This window comes from Medicago sativa, chromosome 7 (genome assembly GCF_051527215.1).
Source record: "Medicago sativa cultivar Bolivia chromosome 7, Bolivia_mono, whole genome shotgun sequence".
Lineage (NCBI taxonomy): Eukaryota > Viridiplantae > Streptophyta > Magnoliopsida > Fabales > Fabaceae > Medicago > Medicago sativa.
The window spans coordinates 21033828-21058934 of NC_140755.1; the positions used below are offsets into that span (position 1 = coordinate 21033828).

The 25107-nt window shown below is 34.7% G+C and overlaps 2 protein-coding genes and 1 pseudogene across 2 annotated transcripts; all 3 read right to left on the minus strand.

The window, feature by feature from the left end:
• Positions 1-625: 625 nt before the first annotated feature.
• On the minus strand, positions 626-1466 carry LOC146904975 (zinc finger protein ZAT11-like). Its single transcript, XM_085726414.1, has one exon. The coding sequence runs from the start codon at positions 1354-1356 to the stop codon at positions 793-795; it is 564 nt and encodes a 187-aa protein (XP_085582540.1). The 5' UTR covers positions 1357-1466; the 3' UTR covers positions 626-792.
• An 8414-nt stretch (positions 1467-9880) lies between these two features.
• On the minus strand, positions 9881-10766 carry LOC146904976 (uncharacterized). The gene is made up of 2 exons (XM_085728410.1): positions 10048-10766; positions 9881-9971 (listed from the first exon to the last, which is right to left on the minus strand). The coding sequence occupies exons 1-2, from the start codon at positions 10764-10766 to the stop codon at positions 9881-9883; spliced, it is 810 nt and encodes a 269-aa protein (XP_085584536.1).
• Positions 10767-22616: 11850 nt separating this feature from the next.
• Positions 22617-24947, minus strand: LOC146904977 (uncharacterized; annotated as a pseudogene).
• Between the last annotated feature and the right edge of the window lie 160 nt (positions 24948-25107).

Sequence of the window (25107 nt, forward strand, 5' to 3'; positions counted from 1 at the left end):
TATATAGACTAAAACTTATTAAAAAAAAAAAAAACACTATTATAATTTCTAGATGGCAGCGTTTACAATCTACTGTCCTTTTTTGGAAACTATATTATTGGTCGCCAAAGCATTTTTTTCTACAAAGGAATTGGAAAAATTAACATTTAAAAATTTCTAAACAACACTTTCATTGGAAAAACTTTCGCTTTTCTTTTTGATACAAAAATTTCCTTAGATTTTATTACCAATTAGAGAGAAAAGAAATAAAGTCAATGTATTTCCTCCATTTCATCTTTTTCGTTGTGCAAGATCATGTATTTGCAGATACTAATAAATCATTAATCATGTAAACAAATAAAATCTAATTCAACATATTTAACTCTTGACGGAACTTCAAATTACCAATATCCTTTTCTAGGAAATCAGAGGATCAAGACCAATGAAATTCATAATACAAACTAATACTTGTGAAGAAAAATAAACTAGTCAGACACACTGAAGCATCTACATATTTGTTAATGCCCATAAATCTTTAAAAAAAATACTAAAGGAAATGAAAATTGCTTGGTCTTTTTTATGTGAACCTTTTCATATGACTCAAAATATCACGACGTTCTAACGAATTCTATATATTCCAAAGAAATTAACGAACGATATTTCATTGAGTATGATAATATAAAAGTATACATAAGTATATATAGACTACATTTAATGAAGGAAAAATCACTATAGGCTACAAATAAAAAGGATATAAATTATCTATGATACACTAACTAACTCTCAAATCAATTAATGAAGTATTCAAAAGATTCAATGAAAATAATCAATCAAATTAGCAGTTGCCTTTCCAATCTTCAGAAACTCCAAATCATTCTCAAAGGGAGTCAAATTCAAATCCAAATCCAAAACCAAAACTCTCTTGTTTCTAGCTTTCATATTTTGTGAAGAATCAATACTACTACCGCCGCCGCCACCACCACCACCACTGCTACAACTCATAGTATTATTAGAATTGTGCATCTTGTTATTTCCATTCATATTTGAAGCTCTATGTCTCCTCATGTGGCCACCTAAAGCTTGTCCTATTGCAAACTCCAATCCACAAATAGAACACTCATGTGTTTTAGGCTTTGGGGGTGTATGTAGCAATTGACCATCAATATTTTCTCCCATCGACCTTGGCTTCTTGTGACTTGCCCTATGACCACCTAGGGCTTGAAATGAAGGGAATTGTCTATTGCATGTTTTACATTCAAACACACGATTGTTTGAAGTGGTAGATGAATATGTGGCTTCAAATTGATCACTTCCACGAGAAAGTAACATCAAACAATTTGCCATGGTTATGCTATCAACCTCTCTTCCCCTCTTCATAGCACAAGAAACTATATGTATATACGAAGAATGCAACAAAATCAAATTTAGATGTTATAAGGTGTGAAAATGGTTGTGAAAGTTTGAAAGGGAATATTGAAACTCTAGGAGAATTAGAAAGGTGGTATTTATAAAGGGTGTGGTGCTTTGTATGATATAGCTTGTGAGTGTTGAACACTTTTGCCAATAGTTGACAATTTGTGATAAGAATATGTATGTGTACACGTAGGTTTGCTTGTGACATACTCTAATTTGACATGCTCTAGAATATACACTCTTTGTGGTTGGTTTATCTTTTAAAACTAAAATTAATTGCATTGAAAATTAATCACCTCTTGAAAAAAAAGTGTGGACTTTTTTAAAGAATTAATTTATAGAGTATATTATCCATATAGATACTTAGGTTTATTGTTAATAAAAAAAAAGCTAAGCTTTATTAAGCATATGGTTAACACTTCAATTATTAACTTGCATTTCAAAAAATATTTGTTAGAAAATTTCAATTTCTCAAAGGATTTCAGTTGTCATATTGTATTAATTCACATAATTGTGTGCGATACATCATATACAGGCACATATAGAAAAATATATATTGAAAGACGTCTACATTTTAAATGAACATCAGTTACCATGAACGATTAGTCTCATTAATTGCGCACAATATATAGATTGGTTTACAAAAGAAGAAGAAGAAATTGTGAAATATTTTAGAAATATTAAATAAATAATGTAGCACTATGGTGAAGTAAGATAGAATTTTTCTATTAAAAAATTATGCTATCAATTTGTAGTAGTATTAAAATACTCATTTAAAATGTGTCAATGAAAAGGTTGTTACTAGCTAGTATTGCTTGTGGGGACAATTAAACTTAAATCACTATTGTGTGACTTAGATTTCTTGTGAAATAAGCTAGTGTGACTACTAGCTGCAGCAATAAAAAGCAATTAATTGAATTATTTGAACTAAGGGGAACTTACTTAGGAGTTGTTTGGTGTGAAAGGAGACGTGTGGGGCAACGTAAGCATGACAGGTTTGCTTAGCCAAACAAAGCAGAAGAAGTCGCAGCCAGAAGCATGTATAGTATGTTTTGGGCGGCGGTACTAGTTAGAATTTTTTTGATTAATGTTCAAACTTTGGTACAAAATTTAAATAAACTATATAATTTTCAAATTAAATGCAAGGATCATGTTCAAGGATGTGTTTGTTAATTGAACGGTATGAAAAAGGAAGCAGCAGAGGACTTGAGTTGGAAGATGGTTTAGAATAATCTGACCAGTATGTGAAGCTGACTTCTAAAACATCTAGAAACCATGTGTTAATGTTGAATATAATGAAGAATATATAAATTAAATTAACATAAAAATAAATTATCCAGAAAATGATAGTTTCGTAGGTTAAATATATTTTTGTTTCAATGATATTTTTTTGACTTTTAATCTCAAAATAATATTTTTTTTCCACCAGTCCATATAATACAAAATGAATATAAATTGGAGCTTTATCAAGATGCTATAAAACTTTGTAGCTACGTTTTGTGTATCATGATAGAAATATATTAAAAAAATGAATTCAAAATTTTGTCTATTGATCCGGCTTCTTGTTATTTTGGGGTTTTTTTTTTTTTTTTTTTTTTTAATAATTTCGGCTATTTAAATTTATATTTAACTCATCTTTTAAAAGACATTCTAAATTTTTGTGAGGAAAAAGTTTAGGGTTAATTATGTTTCTAGTCCCTATAAAATAGCGACCTTGTAAGTTTAGTCCCTTCTTAATTTTAATAGCATTTTTAGTCCCTATAAAAAAAAATTTACTTATAATTTTAGTCCCTGCTAAAAAAAAGTTTGATTAATTATCCTTAAACTCTTAAATTTTTGAACGATTTTTTTGAGACAAGATTAGAACACTATGAAATGTTCGTTTACTAAAATTTAGAATTTTCTGACATGAAATGAATTAAATATGAATTTTTTAAAACGACAAAAGTTAAAGATAAAAAGTAATAAAATCTGGATGTAGAAATCAAATTTTGCAATAATTTTTTGCGGACGAACTTTTAGTAATGTTCTAAACATGTCTGCAAAAAATTGTTCAAAAATTTAAGAGTTTAAGCATAAATTAAACAAATTTGAATTGAGTAGGGACTAATACTCAGTGCAGAAAAACAAAATTAAGGACTAAAAATGCTATTAAAATTAAGTAGGGACTAAACTTACAAGGTCGCTATTTTATAGGGACTAGAAACATAATTAACCCAAAAGTTTATAATATTCTAATATGACTGCAAAGAGCCATTAAAAATTTGTTACATGAGTTGACTTAATTTCAATGACGAGAACTGCTAATGAAAAAATTGAAGAGACTAAGTTTGAAAAATAATTACAGCGACAAAAATAAAATTTAAATACTTAGCCATTTTTTCTTCTTTATAAAAATTAGATTTTTTTTTAATTGGATAATGATGAATATACTAATACTTATTATGGATAGTTTAGTCAAAATATTACAATATCTTCTAAAAAAAAATGAAAGTATTACTATCTCATTTTCATTATTATATTTTGTTTCATTTTTAAGCAAAGGGTAGCAAGGAGCTCCCTATGAATATTGATAAAAAGAGTAATAGAAGAAAAGAAAGGGGGGTCGAGGCAAAACCCTTTTAAGTAACAAAACGAAAAACAAGGGAGTCTTAGTCTTGATGGGGGAATCTCTTAGCTCTAGACATTCTTAGTCCAATGAAACATTTTGACCAGCTTGAGATTTGAAGATAAAAGCTTCTTTGAAGGATAATTCATCTGTTGGAGTATTTTTCCAAACCAATCTGTCCTGCAAATTATCAATTGGAATAGTAACTTGTTGCACAAGCAATCTGAGATCAGGAAAAACTACATGAACCATTTGGGGAATATTCCAATGGCCATCACTTATAAAGTCTGTAACTGTTGAGTTCAGGTTCTAAGAAACAAAGATAGATAAATCCGGGGTGGTTGAAAGAGATGCTCCACACCAAGCATCATTCCAAAAATTATCTTTTTCACCATTTTCAATCATCCATCCAGACTAGTCAAATACAGTCTCAAATTCTTCCTTTATACTGCTCTTGATAGAGGAGTATATATGGTAAGATATAGGGTTCCTATTTCTTATAGTTCTACTTTGGAGGAGGAGAGCCAAGGTTGATTAGAGTTTATGATGTCCCAGCAAAGTTTGAGATTTGAAGCTTCAATGAGAGATCGAAGTTAAAGATCGGATACCTAACCCTCCTTGAGCAATTGGTCTGCAACTTTTGCTCCAAGAAACTGTAACTAATTTTCTTTTATATGTGTCTCCACTCCATATGAAGTTCCTAATCCACTTCTCTGTATCATTAAGAATATATTTTGGCCAAGAGTAAAAAGATATGCTATGAATTAACATAACTTGAATGACTGATTTAACCAGTTGAATCCTTGTTGCAATGGACAAAAGGGAAGCTTTCCAAGCCGCAAGTTTGCTCTCTATTCTGCTATCAGCAATTGGAAGAAGAAATATAGCTTTAGGTTTACCTCTAAATATAAGAACACTTAAGTAATTGAAAGGGAGGCTTCCAGTGTTGAATCCAATAAGGTTTGTAATTTGAGAAAGCCTAGTATTTGAGATTGATCCAACATACATGGTGGACTTAGCAGGATTTACCAATTGGCCTGAAGTAGCAGCATATCTATGAAAGAGATCTATTAAAGCATGAATATAAAAGACTTTTCCATTACAAAATACCATTTTATCATTAGCATATAAAGTATCAGATGGAACATAATGTTTTCTAGAGCCTTTGATGAGTTCCAATTTGCCTTGCTCCGCAAGATTCCTGATTCCCCTACTTAGAACATCTTCTGCCAGACAAAATAGGCAGGGAGATAGGGGATCTCCCTATCTCACACCTCTTTTGCATTTGAAGAAACCATGTTGTTTTCCATTGATTGGAATAGATAAATTAGCTGATTCCAAAATGACCTAAATCCAATCACAAAATCTGTCATTAAAACCAAAACTTCTCAACACAGATAGCAAGAAACTCCATTCCAAAGTGTCAAAATTTTTTGATATATCCACTTTAAAGGCCACATTTCCTCCAAATGATCTATTATGTAGTAAGTTAATAGCCTCTAAAGTAGTACAAATACAATCTCTAATGTTCCCTCCTTGAATGAAACCTCTTTGTTCTTCTGATATGATTAAAGGCATGATAAGAGCAAGCTTATCACCAAGAATATTTGTGATGATTTTAAACTTAAAGTTTGCAAGAGAAATTGGTCTATATTTTCCAACTGTATCAACATGTTAAGTCTTAGGGATGACCATTATAGTGTTTGAGTTAAAGTTTGGAGAAATCCATCTATCACTGCATTGTAGACATCTCCTTTGATGATATTCCAATAAGTTTGAAAGAAAATGGCTCTAAAGCCATCAGGGCCAGGAGCTCCATACTTGTTTAATTTAAAAACTGCTTTTTGTATCTCTTCATAACTGGGGAGCATAGTTAACATGTTTGTGTTATCAGAAATCAACTTTGAGATCACTTCTTCCACTAAGCCATCAACCTACAAAAAAAATTTAGTAGAAAATAAATTTTGAAGTGAGAAGCAATTTTCTCTAGATCTACTATAATATCATCATCAACTTTGATAGCAATTATAGGTTTGGTTTTGAATTTTATTTTTGTTAGTCTGTGGAAATAGGTGGTGTTCCTATCCCCCTCCATGTGCAATTTTGATTTTGCTCTTTCTTGCCAAAATGCTTCTTCTTTATCGAAGGCTTTAACAAGGTGTCTGACAAGGTGTCTGACATGCCTTGTCTATCCATCTGATCTTGAATATCTGCAAGTCTCGTCTCACCTTCTTTCACTAACACATGAAACGTTGCCAAAAACATTATGATTCCACTTTTTAAGCTATTGTTTCAAGGTATTGAGTTTACTAAAAAGAACAAACATTGGACTATCAACAACTTGATTATTCCAGCTATCAGCAATAATGTATTTGCAGTCCTCATGCAGTGTCGACATTTTCATAAATCTGGAGTGAGTATCATGTGAATTGGTTGATGATTGGGAATCTAGAAGGATTGGGAAGTGATCAGACTTGCGTTTTATAAGAGTTGTAACTGCCAGAGGAGTACAACTATGAAGCCATTGCTGGTTGCAAATGGCCATGTCTAACCTTCTCTTAGTAGTCTAGCTCCTCTCATACCATTGGACCAGGTGAATTGAACTCCTTTAGTTGGAATGTGAAACAGGTTGTTCTTATCAGACCAGCTAAAGAAATCATCCATAGGTAATCTAGAAGGGTTAGTTGTGCCTTCATGTTCATGAGAGCATATAATTGTGTGAAAATCACCTATAGAACACCAAGGGATATTGAGTTTAGCCATAATTTTCTTATGGTGATATAGTTGGTTGAGGCATAAATAGCATTGAAACCAAAGGTTATGTTGTTATCTGAGATGGTAAATGAAACATGTTGGTTATCTATCTTGATAATGTCAGGGTTAAGGTTCTTGGTGCAAATACACCATAAGGTTAGGTAAAAGGTTATTTATATGGTTTTGTGCAAAAAGTTTCAGATTTAGTCTATTAAGCCAGTAATAGGGAAAACTAGAGTAAGGTACCCAAGGTTCAACAATCAAAACGATGTTAGGTTTATGTTTAACTATCAATCTTTTAAGATCCAATCTAGCAGGGGAGTTGGCCAGACCCTTTGTGTTTCAAATGGGACACATCATTTAAAAGGTTTAAGATTAACTACCTTTGATCTGGTTGCATAAGAGCTAGTGGATTCTAGGATTCACTTTTTAGTTACTTTTTTTCTTGCTTGACTTACTTATGACCAATTGGAAGCTAGGTTGGTGCAAGACTGGTGGAGGAATTGCATATCATTTTGAATTCTCTATGGAGTATGTTGTGGGGGTGTTTTGTGAAGAGTTTTGTTTTTTACTAGAACCTTGGTTTTGGCTAGAGTTTTGTTTTTGGTTAGATCCTTGGTTTTGGCTAGAGTTTTGATCTGATTTCTGACTAGAGCCTTGAGCTGATTTCTCCCCAAGCTGGGTGTTTTCAACAAATTCAGAATCCTCTAATGTATTCTCTTCATTTCCATGATCAATAACTTCCCATGCTACTTCAAGATCAACATCCATATGTATATTCAATCTTTTGAGGGTGCTTGGTTCTCATTTAAGTCAGCAGGATATGCTTCCTAGCTTGCTAAGTCATCTGTTTCCAGATTTTCATGTTCTACATCGTCATTCTTATTCTGTTCTTCTTCAACAATGATGATTTCCACATTTTTTTCATTGCCATCTACATCTTTTCTAACATACTTCTCAGTCTTATTGGTTTCATTTTTTTTTCATTCAATCTTCTACACTTATCCAAACTATAACCTTCCATTCTACAATTGCTTCAATAAGCTGGCAGATTATCATAACCAGGTTCAACAAAGAAGGCATAGCCTTTCCTCTCTACCAACACCTTATATTTCAGTTCAGATGAGAGGTCCATATCAACTAGAACCCTGGAAAATGATTAAAGTTTCTATCAAAAGCTGCCTTGCTAGTGACTGCATCAGTGCAAAGAGGTGTACCAACACTACTAACTATGGAAAAAAGTATTTTGGGCCACCAATATTCTTGCGATAGGCCATAGATACGAACTCAAACCTTAGCTATGGTATTTTGTTGGAAGCTAGGGTTAAAATCACTTGACCGAGTAAACAATTTAAGAATTCTATGGTTTAGGTTCCAAGATCCAACCGATCTAACACTATTAGTATCTTCAATAAAGGAAAAAGCAAATTTGTAAAATCCTTTACTTAATGATGTGACCCCCTATCTTCCAAGATTCTTCCATACATGCAGAAGATTTGCACGCAAGGCAACCACTGTAAGTGATGTAGAACCCTTTGGCCAAAGTATCCTTGCATGCAAGTTGTTTATGCATGCTTCCATTCCAAATTGGTTTTCTTCCTCTGGAATTGCAATTGCGAAGTTATCTCTTTTTCTACTAGGTTTTGGTAACTGGCTTTATGGTATGTTGCAAACATTGTTATGGGCTTGAGCAAAGGTTTTGTTCAAAATGGATTTTGGAGTGGGTGTAATTTTCTGTGCGATCTTGGTATCATCAGAATGCTCATGGAATTTCAAAGGAATTTGATAGGGTTTGGTAGCCATTTGGTGAAGGAAAGGGAAGGCGATGGTTGGTTAGGTAAGCTTCAAAGGTGACGATGAGCAATACAATATTCTCCAAAGCTCATTGCTTCTTTTCACCCATCAAGGCTTCATTGTTTGAATTGTACTTTATTTCACACAGTAATTTTTTTACAAATAAATACAATAAATTCATTTCACATTTCCACTTTTATAGGTTAGTTCTTAAAATATCTCAGTGATTTTAATTTGATTGAATAAAATTATTCTCGTTATCTTATACTAAAAAAAATTTCAAATTTTTTTCACATGTGTTTCTCTCTTTTTTCATTTTTTTTTAAATTCTCTCTTCATTTTTAAAGTTCATTCTTTTACTAACATAATAAGGGTCTATATTTTTGAAAGGAAAAAACTGATATCATTCTGTTAATGATAATGTGTTCAATAAAATTTGATAATTTTGCAAATATTTGAAATTTGAAAACAAGCTTGAGATGTAGCCGCCTTAACTAAACTATAAACTGCCTCATTTGCTTGCCTCTGATATAGATCTATTTATGAACCAATTTTTTGATTTCCCTAAGTTGCCTGTTTTCTTTTTCTTTCTCGCTTTTTTTGTTGCTGAGGGTTTTGGCCTAGTCCCCTTGTTGCTGAGGATGGGAGTTTCGGTTGGGTGCCAACCTAGTTGGGATGTTTCTGGCCTCCTTGATGCCTAACCTATTTCTTGCCTTATCAAAAAATAAAATGAACCAATTTTAAGAGATCCATATTAAAAAGACCACGCACGTACCTTACTACAACAAATTACGTGATCATATAGATTAAGTGTAACATATATGGAGCAATAAAATCCTCTAATAGCAGACGTGGACCACCATTAAGTAAGGGGTCTTCTTTTTACTACATCCTAATCCTAATCCACAAGGTTTATTGGATTTATTTTTTAGGGAAAAAAAATGATAATTTGTGGTATTACGTAGACACGTTGAACCTTAACACAACTTTGTGATATTAATAACAAATTTGGCTTTAACAACTGTTCTACCTTTCTTTTTATCAATTTCCTAGAGTGCGTATAATAAAACAAAAATGTAATCTTGAATTTGCAATGTACTGTATGCTTCCTGGGTTCGATTTTTGCATCTAGTAAAATACTAACAAAACATATGTGATTATTGGACCTAATTTTTGGGCATAAACCCAACTTTACCTTGATATTGAGTTAAATGAATCAACTACATTAAATTAAATTAAATATAAAACAAATATATAATTTCTTTTGAGGGATAAATTTATATTTTTTTGTTTACTCATATATTTTTTTACTAAATTTTTGTTTACTATATTTCAAGGAAAATTATAATAGTAAACAAAAATTATATATGTTTTTTTTTTTTTGACGTTAAAGACAATTTCATTAACGAAAGTCTGGCAATAAATCAAATGCCAAAACTGCAGAAATACAAGGCGGAGTTTCTTCGACCCATATGCAATCTAAATTCTTAAGAGCATATTTAGCTAAATAATGAGCAGTTTGGTTAGCTTCACGCCTAACATGCAAAAAATTTAAACTTCGAAAACTACCCTTAAAACTAATACAATCTTGAATAATAGAGCCAACATAGTTGGGAGATTGTTGGTTAGCATTCAACGCTAAAACCACGTTAGAAGCATCTGATTCTGCTATAAGATTCAGAAAGGACACGTCTTTTGCAAATTCCAAACCCTTCCACATAGCTAAGGCTTCTGCAACCTCTGAATTTGGTAATGAAAAGACTTGCCAAGACCTAGCACCAACGACAACACCTTCATTATCTCTCACCACAACACCAATACCCCACTTATCACCCTCTATCGGACCTGCTGCGTCAACATTAAGCTTATAGAAACCACTAAAAGGAGGTGTCCAATGAACATCAGATATTGGCAAAATTGGACCTCCACTTAGTGTCTCCACCAACACCGTACTAGCACTCTTAAAATTCACAATAGATCTTTGTGCCTTTTGAATAGTGGCAGTCACATCAACATCAGTCCCCTCAAAACATTTCTTATTTCTAGCACACCATATCTCATAACACAAGGCTAAAACATGGACTATAATATCCTCATCGACATCAATAATATTTTCCTCCAACCACTTATGAAAAGGAACGTACCTGGAATCATGCGAATTAAATACCACACCTAAAGAGGAAGCAAACCATATCTGCTTTGACAAATGACACTCCATGAAGAGGTGTGAAATTGTCTCATCATGTTCCCCACAAAGAACACACAATGGATCACTACTTATACCTCTTTTAAACAGATCATTTTTCACTGGTAGTTTTTCATGTAGAATGCTCCAAGAAAAGTGGATGTGTCTTGGAATACTTCTTATTTTCCATAATTTTTTTCCACACTTGGTGATTATTGTCATGCATTGAGCTATGTGAGTTGTCTGCTTCACGCCTTGCCTTTAAGAAATGGTATGAACTCTTCACAGTAAAAGTAGCTAACCGTGAAGCACCCCACATAAATTCATCTTGCAATTGAGAGAAAGAGATTGGCAGTTGAAGAATTTGATGAGCCTCAAAAGGGAAAAAAATTTCATTAATTAAAGGAGCATTCCAACATCGAATATCATGGTGAATGAGATCTGAGACAAACATAATATCACAATTAGGGGGTTTAGAGGACCAAATCTTGTGTCCATTTTGATAAGGAAGCCAATTATCCTCCCATACATTAATTAGACGACCGTCTCCTACTCTCCAAATACCAGCTTTCTCAATAACATCCACTCGTGCTTGCAAAATTATATATGTCTTCCCTAAAAAAATTATGATATTTCTATTTTTATTTTGAAGAGGATATGTTTCAGTTTCTAATATTATAAGTTTCCTATTTGTTCTTTAAGCTTCAAACATTGCCCTTTTGCACCCTCCTTTAAGATAATTGCTCTTCTCCCATCTGTTCTTTAAGTTTCTAATATTATAATAGGTTCATATTTTAAGATAATTGCTCTCCTCCCATCTGTTTTTGCTCATTCTCATCCAACATGAGTTAACTCACGCTGAAAAACAACAAAAATTACAACAACAAAAAACGACTCCATCTTTTAAGACCAGCTCATCGAGCTTGTATTTTACATGGGCCAACCTGGTCTGGCCGGGCTTTTGGGCTTGCTAGTCGATCGGCCCATTAAAAATACTTAAAAAAAATAAATAGTTTTTAAAATATTTTTATTACGTGAGATTGAATTATTTTCTTATGTAAGACTTTTATTGTCTTCAATGTTCACTTTTTGAGTTGTGATAAATACTCTCTGCTTTTGCATTGATTCTTTTCTGCTACTTCCCTTACAAATGTTGATTTAATAAATGTTTTATATGTCATTTAACTAAGTTTACTAAGACATGTGTTTTATTTGATGGATAATAATTTATGTAATATGTTTATTTAAAAAAAATGATATGTGGCTTTATTGTTCATTACATCTATTTTTTTTAAGAACAAAAAATCAAAATAATACATTTTAAAATACAGGTCGAGCTAGTCCATCGGACCGTGTAGCCCACTATTAATTGTGATGGACTCAATTTTGATAGCCCATGAATCAAGTGGGCCGCCCCACTCCGGTCTCATTTATATGAGTTGGCCCACCGGGCTAAAGGAGGTTGGGCCGAACCTGCCCATTTGACTGCTCTAACCACTACCCAACACTAGTTAACTACCGTTGACTAATTTTGGGTTGCAGGAGCACAAATTTTGAAGTTTAAAAGGAGGATGTTTATATCCTTTTACCTCCTGGCACCACTTCCAACAAACCTAATCTAGTTTGTAGACTTGTTAAGTCTCTCTATGGACTCAAACAGCTAGCAGACAATGGTATGAGAAATTGACTCCTTTGCTTTTTCATCATGGATATTCAGAAGCATCTTTAGAACATTCCCTCTTTACCAATCATTCAACCTTTGACTTCACTCTCCTTTTGGTATATGTTGATGATGTGTTCCTTGTTGGCAGTTCTCTCATTGAGTTTCAATTCATCATCAAAAACATTTTACATGACTCATTTCAAATCAAAGATTTGGGTCAATTAAAATATTTTCTTGGTCTTGAGATAGCTCATTCCCATTATTGTATATCAGTTTGCCAAAGAAAATACTGCTTAGAACTCATATCTGATTCTGGTTTATTGGATTCAAAACCTGTCTCTACATCTTTTGATCCTTTCTCCAAACTGCATCATGACACTAGTCCGCCTTTTGAGGATATTGCATCATATAGAAGACTAGTAGGATGATTACTATAATTGAATACTGCTAGATCATATATCACATTTATTACTCAATAACTAAGCCAATTTTTAACCAAACCTACTCATGCGCATCATTATGCTGCTTTATGAGTTTTGAGATATCTCAAGAGTTGTCTAGGTCGTGGCTTGTTCTTTCCTACAGACTCTAAGCTACAGATATCAGGTTTCTCATATGTTGATTGGGTAGGATGCATAGATTCAAAGAGACCAATTTCTGGACAGTGCTTCTTTCTAGAGAAATCTTTGGTATCATGGAGAACAAAGAAACAATTAACTGTCTCAAGATCTTCTTCTGAGGCAGAATATAGAGCCCTTGCAGCAGCTACATGTGAATTGTTGTGGCGGCTTTTATACTTAATCAGAGACTTACATATCAATTTTGAGAAGCTACATGTGATCTATTGTGATAACCAAAGTGCTTTTCATACATTGCAAATCCAGTGTTTTATGAACGTACAAATCACTTGGAAATAGATTGTCATTGTTAGAGAAAAGTTGCAAGCCAAAGTTTTGAAGCTTCTTCAAGTTTCCTCAAAAGAAAAGATAGATAGCAGACTTCTTCACTGAGCCTCTCTTGCCTCAGCCTTTCGATCTTTTGCTGTCCAAGTTAGGGATGATCAGCATTTATCAACCATCAACTTGTGGGGGGATATTTCATCACGTGCATAATAAGGAAATAGAAAGTAGTAAATGTAATAGCTTGCATAGCAAGTAACCTTGTTAGTTAGTTAATGAAGTTGGAATCCTATGCAATAAGATCATGTACAGTTAGCATATAGATTAGATTGTGTATATATATATAATTGGCGTACAAGTTAGTTAGAATAAATGAGAATTACATTGTTCATTCTATTTTTCTTCTCTAGTGATAACATTTGCCTCTATTTGACCAATATAACCTATTAATTATTGTTTGAAGTGGAAGGACTTCTTCATAAAAATTTGTCGGCAAATATTTATCATTTCTTATAATTTCAAAGTTCGTTTTAGGTTGAACCGCCATTGGAAGCTCACATATTGAGAAAACTGGAATTTTATAGATTTTTTCTATTGCTGGCAAAAAAACTAATACAACAATGGAATTTTCATATCTGCAATCTTACAGGCACATGTACATTGCTTTTTAAACTTAAAGACCCAAGTGTTTAACAAATTTACAAATCATGAGACCCAAGTGTTTCGGTCAAAAATTGAGTTTGTTGATGTGAATTATTCTGTGCGTGCGATGGTGGAAGATAGTCACATAAGTGGAGGTGAATAAGGGTGGTTGAAAACGGTGTACAATAATAATAGTTAATCTTGAGAATCTATCATAATTTAGTGCTTCGTAATTGATCGAATGATTAAAAATAACTTTTTCATGTGAGAAACTCTTTACCTTTCTCATGCAAAATGTCAAATGGTCACATTAAGTTTATCATGTACTTTATATGAACAACTGATCGAGTACTTCCCTATAACTAAATACCTGGCACTAAAAAAAAGAATTAGCTAGTTTCAAGCAACAGGAGGAGGAAACACTATATGATACGTATGAAAGGTTCAAGATACTACTAAAGAAATGTCCTGGACATAAATACTCAGATATGGACCAAATATTATACTTTAAAACATGATTAAAAACACCAACTACATCACGTAAGAAGAAAAGAACAGTTACATGGCTATTCAGGCGTGATTATCTTCTTCTCCTTATTCATCCTCCTCGAGCTCTACGGGGACCACTTTTCCATCTTTTACCTCATTCAAGAAACTAATACCTTCGGTCACTAGCTCGGCCTCAGGATTTTTCACCTTGATCTGGGCAACTGCATTTTGAAAGCTATGCCTGACAGCATCATAGAAGTCATTTTGAACTTCTTCGTTCTTGGCGATCAGTTGAGCCATATCCTTATTCTTCTCTTCAAGATCCTTCTTTAAGACCTTGATTTTTTGGTCTTTCAGCGAGCACGCCTTCCCCAACTTAATGACTTTGGCTTTGAGCCCTTCCTTCTCGCCTCTCAATCCCTCAGCTTGGGCCTTATACTCACTCTCTTTATTGTTCAGAGCTACGGCTACTCCGAGCGCCTTCATCATACCAATGACGCCCTCTGTCATGGCTTGACTCCTCCCTACTGGTCCCAGATCCTCCACTACCTCAGAGTCACTAGCACTCAGCCTCAAAGTAGTTTTTGGGCCGAACTTTTTCGAATTGGTCCAGATGGCCGGAAGAGTGACGACTGCACCCTCTGGAGTCTCAACCACATCTTGCTCCGATTGCACCATCTTACCCTTTTCGACCCTATATCGCTTGGACGGAGGCTGGATGTCGAGGTCAATGGTCGTTGGTTGAGTCGATCCAGACTGGTTAGCGTGAGGCCCAACAACAGTAGTAACAGGCGAGGTCACTTGAGAAGAGGATCTTGTGGCTCCAACCAGAAGGTTTCCAATGTTGTGGGGATCCTTCCTTTTTGATACAACATGCTTAGTTTCTACCTTCTTGCTGAGTTTCTTATGTTTTTCTTGGAGTTCCGACATCGTACCTACGAAAAGGAAAATAAAAGAAATTAGAAAGGAGATTATAAAAATAATACATAAGTATAGGAGCATATGAAAGATTACTTAACAAACCTCGCGGATCTGAAGATATAACGAGATCTTTGGTCTTAATATAACGAGGTTCAGTAAGAGGTCTTCCCTCAGAATCGTACAACATGTTATCGTCCTTATCTACATGAGTGTAGCGGAAACATTTTTTCTCCAAGCCAAATGGCTTGCAATGTTTGTTGGATGCCATGACAGTTTCGGAAAGTTTGGATGATTTTTGTAATGAGTTTTGATTTTGAGAGGGGAATTGGGATTTTAGAATTGGGAAAGGAAGGAAAAGGGTGTTGAGTTGTTGAATGAGCAAGGAAAGGGAAGTGTTATATATAGGAGGAAAGAGAAAGGTTGTGTTATACTAATAGTATTTGTATTGAGTGTGAGTAAATTTATTTCTTTAATGATGACTTTTGGGTCAAAAATAAATAATTTTATGCCTTTTGTGTTTGGGGGGATTTCTTATAAAAATAGTTTTAATGAAGGAATACAGTTATTAGTCATGATGATGGTCTTGCAATGCAAATCTACAACTTGACCTAACCTATATATAGAATAAAGATTTTTTTTTTTAAGAAGTTATAGTCAAACATTTTTTCGATCCGCAAGTTATAGTCTAACATGACTCTTGCTTAAATGGATATATTTGGTTATTTATAGGAAAATAATCAATACACAATTTTTTTGATGCTTTCTTTGTTTGTTTTTTTTGCTTGTTTTGATGTTTTATTTTTGGCATAAATGTTTTCAAAGTTTGAATTCTCTCGTATAGTATTTACTAAAGTGAAATCCAAATAATTACCTTCATAAAAAAAAAAAAGTATCATTAATTAAAAGGGAAGGAAAACTGACTTCTTTAAGCCAAAGACTCAAAGGATAATAGTTCTAAAATAAGTAATTTTACGGTTGATAGTTTGTTGCTTGTAAATTCATATCACTTAAAAAGACATTTTAGCTGGGTTTTGTTTCAAGAGTTTATAAATTATTCATACTACTTAAAACATTTTTTGATAAATTTATTTAAGTAGCTTATTGAATATAATTTTGTCTTTCAATTATATTCATGTTATCTTAATTTTTTAAAAATAAATATTAAATAAACATAAATTCTTTATGTCATTACTAGCGAAAAGACGGGCACTCACGTGTCCATCTTTCCGTTCTTTTTATTACGCTAAAGTTTAAAATTATGAACGGTGTTTTTCTATGAAATTTTGATTTTGATTAAAGGAATAAATATAAATGATTGTTGCTTTCAAATTATAACAAATTAAACTAACCTTGTTTATCTATTGCAACGACACCAACAATATAACAAAAAAATATAATCTAAATTCTTATCTTTTTAATGAGACCAACAACAATCATTATTATAGAAAAACATGTTTGAGTATACTTGGAATAATCAAAAGTCAGCCCAAAATCTTATATATATATATATATATATATATATATATATATATATATATATATATATATATATATATATTCGGTCTAGTTTGTTACACTTTTTATGCACAAAGAAAAAAAACTTGACATATATTCACATTGTGTTTTTATTTATATTTTATTTTAATTTTGAATTCACTTCCATCAATTATCTTTTTTAAAAGAATAAAGGATAAGGAAAAAAAATTATATCATGGACAATAAAGATTGAATTTGTCACACTTTTTTTAATATTTGAATTTACTTTTATCTATTTTGTTATATGTGTTATTTATATTTAAAGTTTATGGTAATTTAGGAAAGAGAAAAAGCTAGCCCAAAAGAGCTGATAGAGACTATTTTCTTTATATATATATATATATATATATATATATATATATATATATATATATATATGATCTAGTTTGTTACACTTTTTAAGTATAAAGAAAAAAAAACTGGACATATATTCATATTGTGTTTTTCTTTTCATTTTATTTTAATTTTGAATTCACTTACATCAATTATCTTTTTTAAAAGAATAAAGGATAAGGAAAAAAATTATATATCATGGACAATAAAGATTGAATTTGTCACACTTTTTTTTAATATTTGAATTTGCTCTTATCTATTTGTTATATGTGTTATTTGTATCTAAAGTTTATTGTAACTAGTAACAAACCCGTGCTGACGCACAGGTACAGTAAATGATTATATTTGAAAATTGTTTGAATTTATTTATGATCCTTGTTATACAGTGTAATTGAGATTGAATTTGTTTATCTTATCAAACTCATAAACAAATTCAAATCTTCAATATACAAACCTAAAAACTCAGATTTCATTTTAAAAACCTCATAAAAATGATAAGACATTGACATTTTATAACATAAAGGACCAAATAAAGACAAAAAAATAAATAAAGATAAAGGACATAAGTGTTACCAAAAATTAAGTTAAAAGACGAATTGTGTAATCATTTTATAATTATCGAAGTCCAGCAAAATTTTATAATCGTCTTTATTAAAACTCACGATCTCCTTAATTTCTTGTGCATAATGGTCATTTTGCAATATTTAATTTATTTGTTTTTAGAAAACTAATTACGGATAATGGTCATCAAAAGTGAGCTAATTTCCGCCTATAACAATGGAACTAATTTATTTATATTGCTGGAGTTCAATTTTTATATATTGTTAGTAGAAGTAGATGTTAGTAGATTTGTATCAGTGACGACTTCGCCCGTATATAATAATAATTCTTAAAGTTAACGGTGACAACTAGTTTCGTGTATAGTAATAATTTTTAAATTGGTTACACTTGGAATGACCATTATCCGTAACTAATTAGATAAAAAACAAATCAATGAAATTTTGCAAAATGACCATTATGCACATGAAATTAAGGAGATAATGAGTTTTAATAAGGAGGATTATAAAATTTTGCTAGACTTCGATTTTTATATATTGTTAGTAGAAGTAAATGTTAGTAGATTTGTATCAGTGACGACTTCGCCCGTGTATAGTAATTTTTAAAGTTAACAGTGACAACTTGTTCGTGTATTATAAATCTTTTATAATATATATAAGTGATGACATGTCACATAGTTAATAATAATCTTGAAATTTATATCAGCGACAACTTGTCTGTTGTGTTATAATTATTTTTAATTTGTACTCAATGATAACATATTCTTTGTATAATACAAATTTTCTAAATTTTTTACTTTTTTTTCCACTTATATTATGAATAAGAAAGGGAGAATGTCTGTTATACACGGGGGAAGTTGTCACTGAAAAAATCTACTAACATTAAATTCTACTAACAATATATATAAAATCAAAGTCCATTAAAATAAAAATAAAAAATTTCATATTTATCAGTGGAAATTAGTTACACTTTTTTTTTTTTGAAGAAACTAAATGAAATATATTAAAGAAATAAGCAGTCTCTCAAGCACAAGGCGTGCCTAAAGGATCTGAATAGTGTTGATACAATACATAAAGGCTATAAACAGCCTAAAAAAAAACCCAGACATTACAAAACAGTCTGTAAACAAACTAAAGGGTTTTTCCTCCAAAAAGGATAGTCAAAATCGAACAAGATGTAAGTCGCTTTCAACCACAAATACGTTTGGATTTTAACCCTTTCAAGAAGAGCATCTAGATGATCAAAGAGATTCTGAAAAATTCTCCTGTTTCGGTCTTTCCAAATGACATAAAGAACCGAAATCCAAATAATAGTAAAACCTGTCCTAGAGTTCTTTGAGAAACCTCCGAGAGCACAAAATTGGTTAGCATGAGAATATAAATTACCTTGTAAAGCCGTAACAATACCAAGCCAATGTGAAATCAAAATCCAAAGCCGACCATAATGTTCACAATGAAAAAACAAGTGGTCCCTATCCTCTTCCTTACCACACAAAGTCGCACAAGCCACAAGGGTCGGATCAAGGACATTTCTTTTGCACAAATTGTCCTTTGTAGCAAGTCTATTCAGAAAGAGACGCCAAACAAATATGTTAACCTTTAACGGAACCGCTTTTAACCACAAAAATTGAATAAAATCTTCAGAGATGTTAGTGTCCACCGCCGTTAGATAAGAATAGGCCGATTGCACAGAATAGGTGTGAGTCGAATGGAGATTGCACGACCACCTATCAGCGACATCTACCTGCAAAACAAAGTTAGCCAAACGCCCCACACAATCCCCCACCAATTCCTCCTCCGAAGCGAATAGTCTCTGCCTCCACCGCCACGCATTCCCATCAGCCCCCAACCTAACAAAAACATCTCCCTCACCATGATCATTTTGTACTCTGACAATTCAAATAGCCTAGAAAAAGACACAACTAACGGAACGTCATCCAACCACGGATCCTCCTAAAACAAAGTGGTACTCCCATCTCTTATCTTCCGAACAATATTATTCAACAACCACCTAGCATCCGCCAATCCCACACCAGATCGAATTTGATTTATGTGGCGCCACCAAATCGATCCCACCCCCTCACTAAACCGCACCCTCCCTCCAAACACACCATACTTCGCTCGAAGCACCACATTCCACAAACTCTCCCTCTCCTCCAACACCCTCCACACCCATTTCCCCAACAAAGAAATATTAAACTCCCGCAACCTTTTCACCCCAAACCTCCATTCTCCCTTTTCAAACAAATGGTGTCCCATTTGATCCAAGACAATTTCCTAAAATCCTCACCACCCCCCCAGAAAAAATTAATAAATAAAGAGTCAAGGGTAGAAATAATACCTGAGGGAGCTTTGAAGAAAGAAAGGAAATAAACCGGAATGGACGACAGAACAGACTTAAGCAAAACCAACCGACCGCCCAAAGATAAGTTTTTACATTTCCATCCCGACAACCGTCTACGAATCCTCTCAACCAGGGGCTGCCAAAAGTTGAGCTTCCGCGGATCACCACCAATAGGCAATCCTAAATAGAGAAACGGAACCCTACCATGTTTACAATGCATTACCACGGCTGCCTCATGAAGCCATGAATCATTAACGTTCACTCCAATTAACATACTCTTTTGGAAATTGACTTTCAATCCAGAAACGGCCTCAAATAATAACAGAACCGCCTTCATGGCCCGAACATTAGCCCAAGACTTAACACCTAAAAGTAGCGTGTCGTCTGCAAACTGAAGATGGGACACCAATACATTTTCCTGCGCCCCAACCCCATATGGAGTAAACAGCCCATTCAATACCATCGCTGACATCATTATATTAAGACCTTCCGCTGCTAAAAGGAACAAAAATGGAGAAAGCGGATCCCCTTGGCGGAGACCCCTCTCAAAGGTGAACTCATCAGTCGGACAACCATTAACTAACACAGATGCCGTAGCCGTTGTAATACACTCCATAATCCAAGACCGCCACAAACGCGGAAAATTCATTTTGACCATAACCTCATCAATGTAATCCCAGTCAACTGAATCGTATGCTTTCTCAAAATCCACCTTAAACATGAGTAAATCTTTCTTTTTATCCTTCGTATCATCAACTAATTCATTTGCAATCAAAATACCATCAAGAATTTGTCTACCTTTAATAAAAGCAGACTGCGAATCAGACACAACGTTTCCTATCACCTTTCGTAACCGATTGGCCAGAACTTTGGATAAAATTTTATACACACTATTCACCAAAGATATTGGACGAAAATCAGCCACTCTTTGAGGACATTCAACCTTCGGAATCAAAGCGATAAAAGTAGAATTAAGACCTTTGGTTAGCTTACCATTACGATGAAATTCCGCAAAAAAATTAAGCAAATCGACCTTCAAAATTTCCCAAAAGTCTTTAAAAAAACCCAAATTAACACCATCTGGGCCGGGACACTTAAAGCTATCACAGTCCCACACAGCTACTTTGATTTCCGCTAACAAAAAGGGCTTAGTGAGATCAGCCCCTTCCGCCACTGATAAAGTATTGAACACCAATCCGTCTAAGTCTGGTCGCGATTGCGGTATCCTCTTAAAATGGTTATGAAAGTGTGGAAAAATCGTTTTTCGCACAGGGGCAACGCCTTCAATAGTAACACCATCGGCAAGCAGAGAAATTATAGAATTTGACCTCTTTCTTGAAGACATGATACCATGGAAAAACTTGGAGTTAGCATCACCTTTCTTCAGCCAATTAACCCTTGATTTTTGCCATTGCATACTCACATGAAGTTTCGAAAGAGCCATGATGTCAACCGATAGCATATGAAGTTCATCCACTTCCTGACTACCCAACGTGTTGTTCTCCCCCATAGCATCCAAAACCGCCAACCTATCCTTAGCACCTTGAATCTTACTATCAATGTTAAAAGTATGATTCAAGTGCCAACTCCGTAAGAATTCTTTCAATTTTTTAAGTTTCTCCTTCAGAATAAAACCACTCCAACCTTGAACTTGCATCGACTGCCATTTTTCTTTAACAAAATCTACATACCCTGGAACGTCTGCCCAACACTTTAGCATCCTAACGGGTTTAGGACCCCAATTTTCCTCATCAATAGTTAAGAGAATAGAACAATGATCTGATAAACCTCTAGGAAGAGCAAGTTGTAAACAGTTTGGACACAGAGAATCCCAAGATTCTGATAAAAGAAACCGATCAAGACGACTCATCGACACACCATCTCCCCTATACCAAGTAAAATTACGGCCACATAACGGTAAATCAATAAGAAAGTTACCATCAATAAATTGATTAAGAGGATCATAGTCAACATAAGAAGTATTATCCACTCGGCCTCTTCTTTCTTCACCAGATCGAACGACATTAAGATCACTAAGAACACACCAAGCCGCGTCTCCATGAGTTTGAAACAAAATGGACAATGCATCCCATAATTCCTGCCGCCCCCTAATGTCACAAGGAGCATAAATATTTGCCAAGCAAAACACTTCATTATTGTTTAAAAATGACCCTTTAACTATCAGACAATTAGCAATATTCACTGATAACCAAACATCCAACACACTAGGATCCCACACCGTGATAATACCACCAGAAGCCCCAATTGACGCTTTAAAGGAAAAAGCCATCGGATCAGATCCCCACAAAGAACGACACAGGAACTCATCCACCACCTCCAACTTCGACTCTTGTATGCACAACACTGTCGGCTTCCTTTCTAACACTAACCTCTGAATCTCCCTCCTCTTCTCAGCCGTCCCTAAACCCCTAATATTATAAGACAATATCTTCATAGCTACCTCCCACACCACAACCCACCACACAACTCCCACACACCCTAAACCACCCTCACCTTCCTCCCACCCTTCAACCCCACCTCCCCACCAACTTCTTTCCCTCCACGCACACCCCCTCTAGATAGCACCTGAAAACTATTTTTACACCGAACACCGATAATCTCTCCCACAACCACAACATCTTCCTCCACCCCCTTTGCATCCCCATGAAGGGCTACCCAATTCTGCCAATCTTTTGAATTAGCTGAAGGTCTCGAACCTGCTGACAAAGAGACCCCATTTTTGTTACAAGAAGAATTTTTTGAAGAAGTTTTAGATGAATTACCCTTCACTAACTTTCTTTTAGAACTCTTTGATTTTTTCAGAGACCTAATCAAAACATTACTGTCAGCCTCAGATAAACGTGCAATTTTTTTCAAACCAATCAGCGATGGTGCCACCATATGCCTTTTTGGCAACCGACTTTTTTTGTTCACCTTGCATTTCCTTTCCCCATCCTTCAATACAACATCCTCGGCATTGGCTTTAGGAGTATTAGAACACAAAATTTCCTCAGCCTTAGAACATTTCACCTCCTCGTTAATAGAAGGAGACATATCAGAGTCGCCGTTGTCACCCTTAACTTCAATAGAATGTCGCACCCAATCATCTTGCATTTGATGAACAAGAGCATCAACTAAGGGTTCCTCTTCGTGCAGACAAGTCGGACCTGAACATTGTGACTTATTATCATCTTCATATTCAGCTAAACATGCATCAACAGCAAAACCAAACTCCAAGTCTTCAATAAAACGGATAGGATACTCTCTCCCATCAATTAAAAAATTAACAACACAATTTAACTCTTTCAGTTCAGGAGTAGCGATAAGGAAGCGTGCAAAATCCATTCGTTCTTTATTCACAGTAGCATCATCAATTTTAATTAATCTACCTCAGATTGAGGCCAATTCTAAGAAAAAGATATCATTCCAAGCATGTAGAGGCACCCCATAGCACCGCACCCACGCACCCCGCTCATAAGGCATAGTTGCATCTTTCGTCCAAGGGCGGCAATCATACAAGAACTTACCAAGAAAGTCCGCAGCCGAATTAAATAAATCCATACAGACACCTCCGACACATGGGTGCAACAACACATTATCACCACCCAAAGGAATTAACTTAAAATCCAAAAATCCAGCATCTAAAAATGATTGTTGAATTACGGAAATGCACGTTCCATCCTTAATTTTGGCCAGAATACATTTGTTTTCCCAAATAACATCCTCATGAAACGGTAAATATTCTCGAACAACCTCCGATCCACTATTACCACATACGGAAGCCAGCCCTTCCTCGCCACTAATTTTCACCTCTTGCACCTCTTGCACCTCTTGCACCTCCAACTTCTCGCCTTCCTCCTTCCTCACCACCACCTTCTTCCCCACACACTCTACCTCCCCCACCGTTATCACCCTCTCCCTCTCCCTCTCCCTCTCCAACTCACAACGAATGGCTGCCACCTTCACCTTCTCTAAAGCCAACTTCCGACTATCCCTTCTCTCTTCCTCTCTCCCCTCCAACTCCCTCGGTTTTTTTCCTTCCATACTCCCCTTATTTTTTTCTCCCTCAACCCTCTTAGCACCGTCCCTCACCTCAACACCATCACTTCCCACAATCTCATCAACAAATCTATCATATTTTGCCACATTTGCAAACAACCTAAGGTCCCCAAAGAATACATTATTAAGAGCTTTTTTAAGTTTGTCGACATCACGTACCTTCAAAAACTTAGCAAAGCCGAACCGTTGTCCATGAATATTACGGAAACAAGAAAGATAAACATCTGATAAAATTCCACATACCTCCAGCCCTTTCTTCAAGTCCACAAACAGAAGGCGGTTCGGAAAATTAGTAATATAGAACACTGCAGTTACTGGAGAAACATTGCCACTGTTACCACTTATGTTTCCTGTCAAACGCAAAACAGCACCCCTGTTATTACCATGATATTCCTTCTGACTTGCACCAGTTCCATACTGAGTTCCCTTACTCTGCCGCAACACAGCATCTCTGGAACATGAGAAAGGGCGGCCATAGCGAAAAGTCAGCGACCTTCCACGATCAGTTTCATGCATAACCCTAACCCTAGATGGAGCAAACCGTGACCTGTCCTTGCTAACAGACCTGCTGCGATAATGGTTCCTTCCCGCCTGATACCCTCTGCTTTTCGGTGAATAATCCAATCCTCCATGTCCGTTGCCTCGCCGCTGTCCATACCGTCCATCCTGTTCCGGTCCCAATGCTTTCCTTCTCCTATCTCTCACCCAGGTCCATTCCCCTTGATCCCACCCCGTTTCTGCCACCCTGACATATGGCCCTTCCCCCCCCATGGCGCCTCACCGGCGAAGAAAACCGACGTGGAGGCTGCCGGTAACCCTCATCAGTGCGCGCTCTCTCTCTCTCTAGTTCTCTCATCGCGTTTTTTAGTTACACTTATGGTCAGCGTTATCCGTAATAAGATTCTTAAAAAACAAATAAATTAAATTTTGC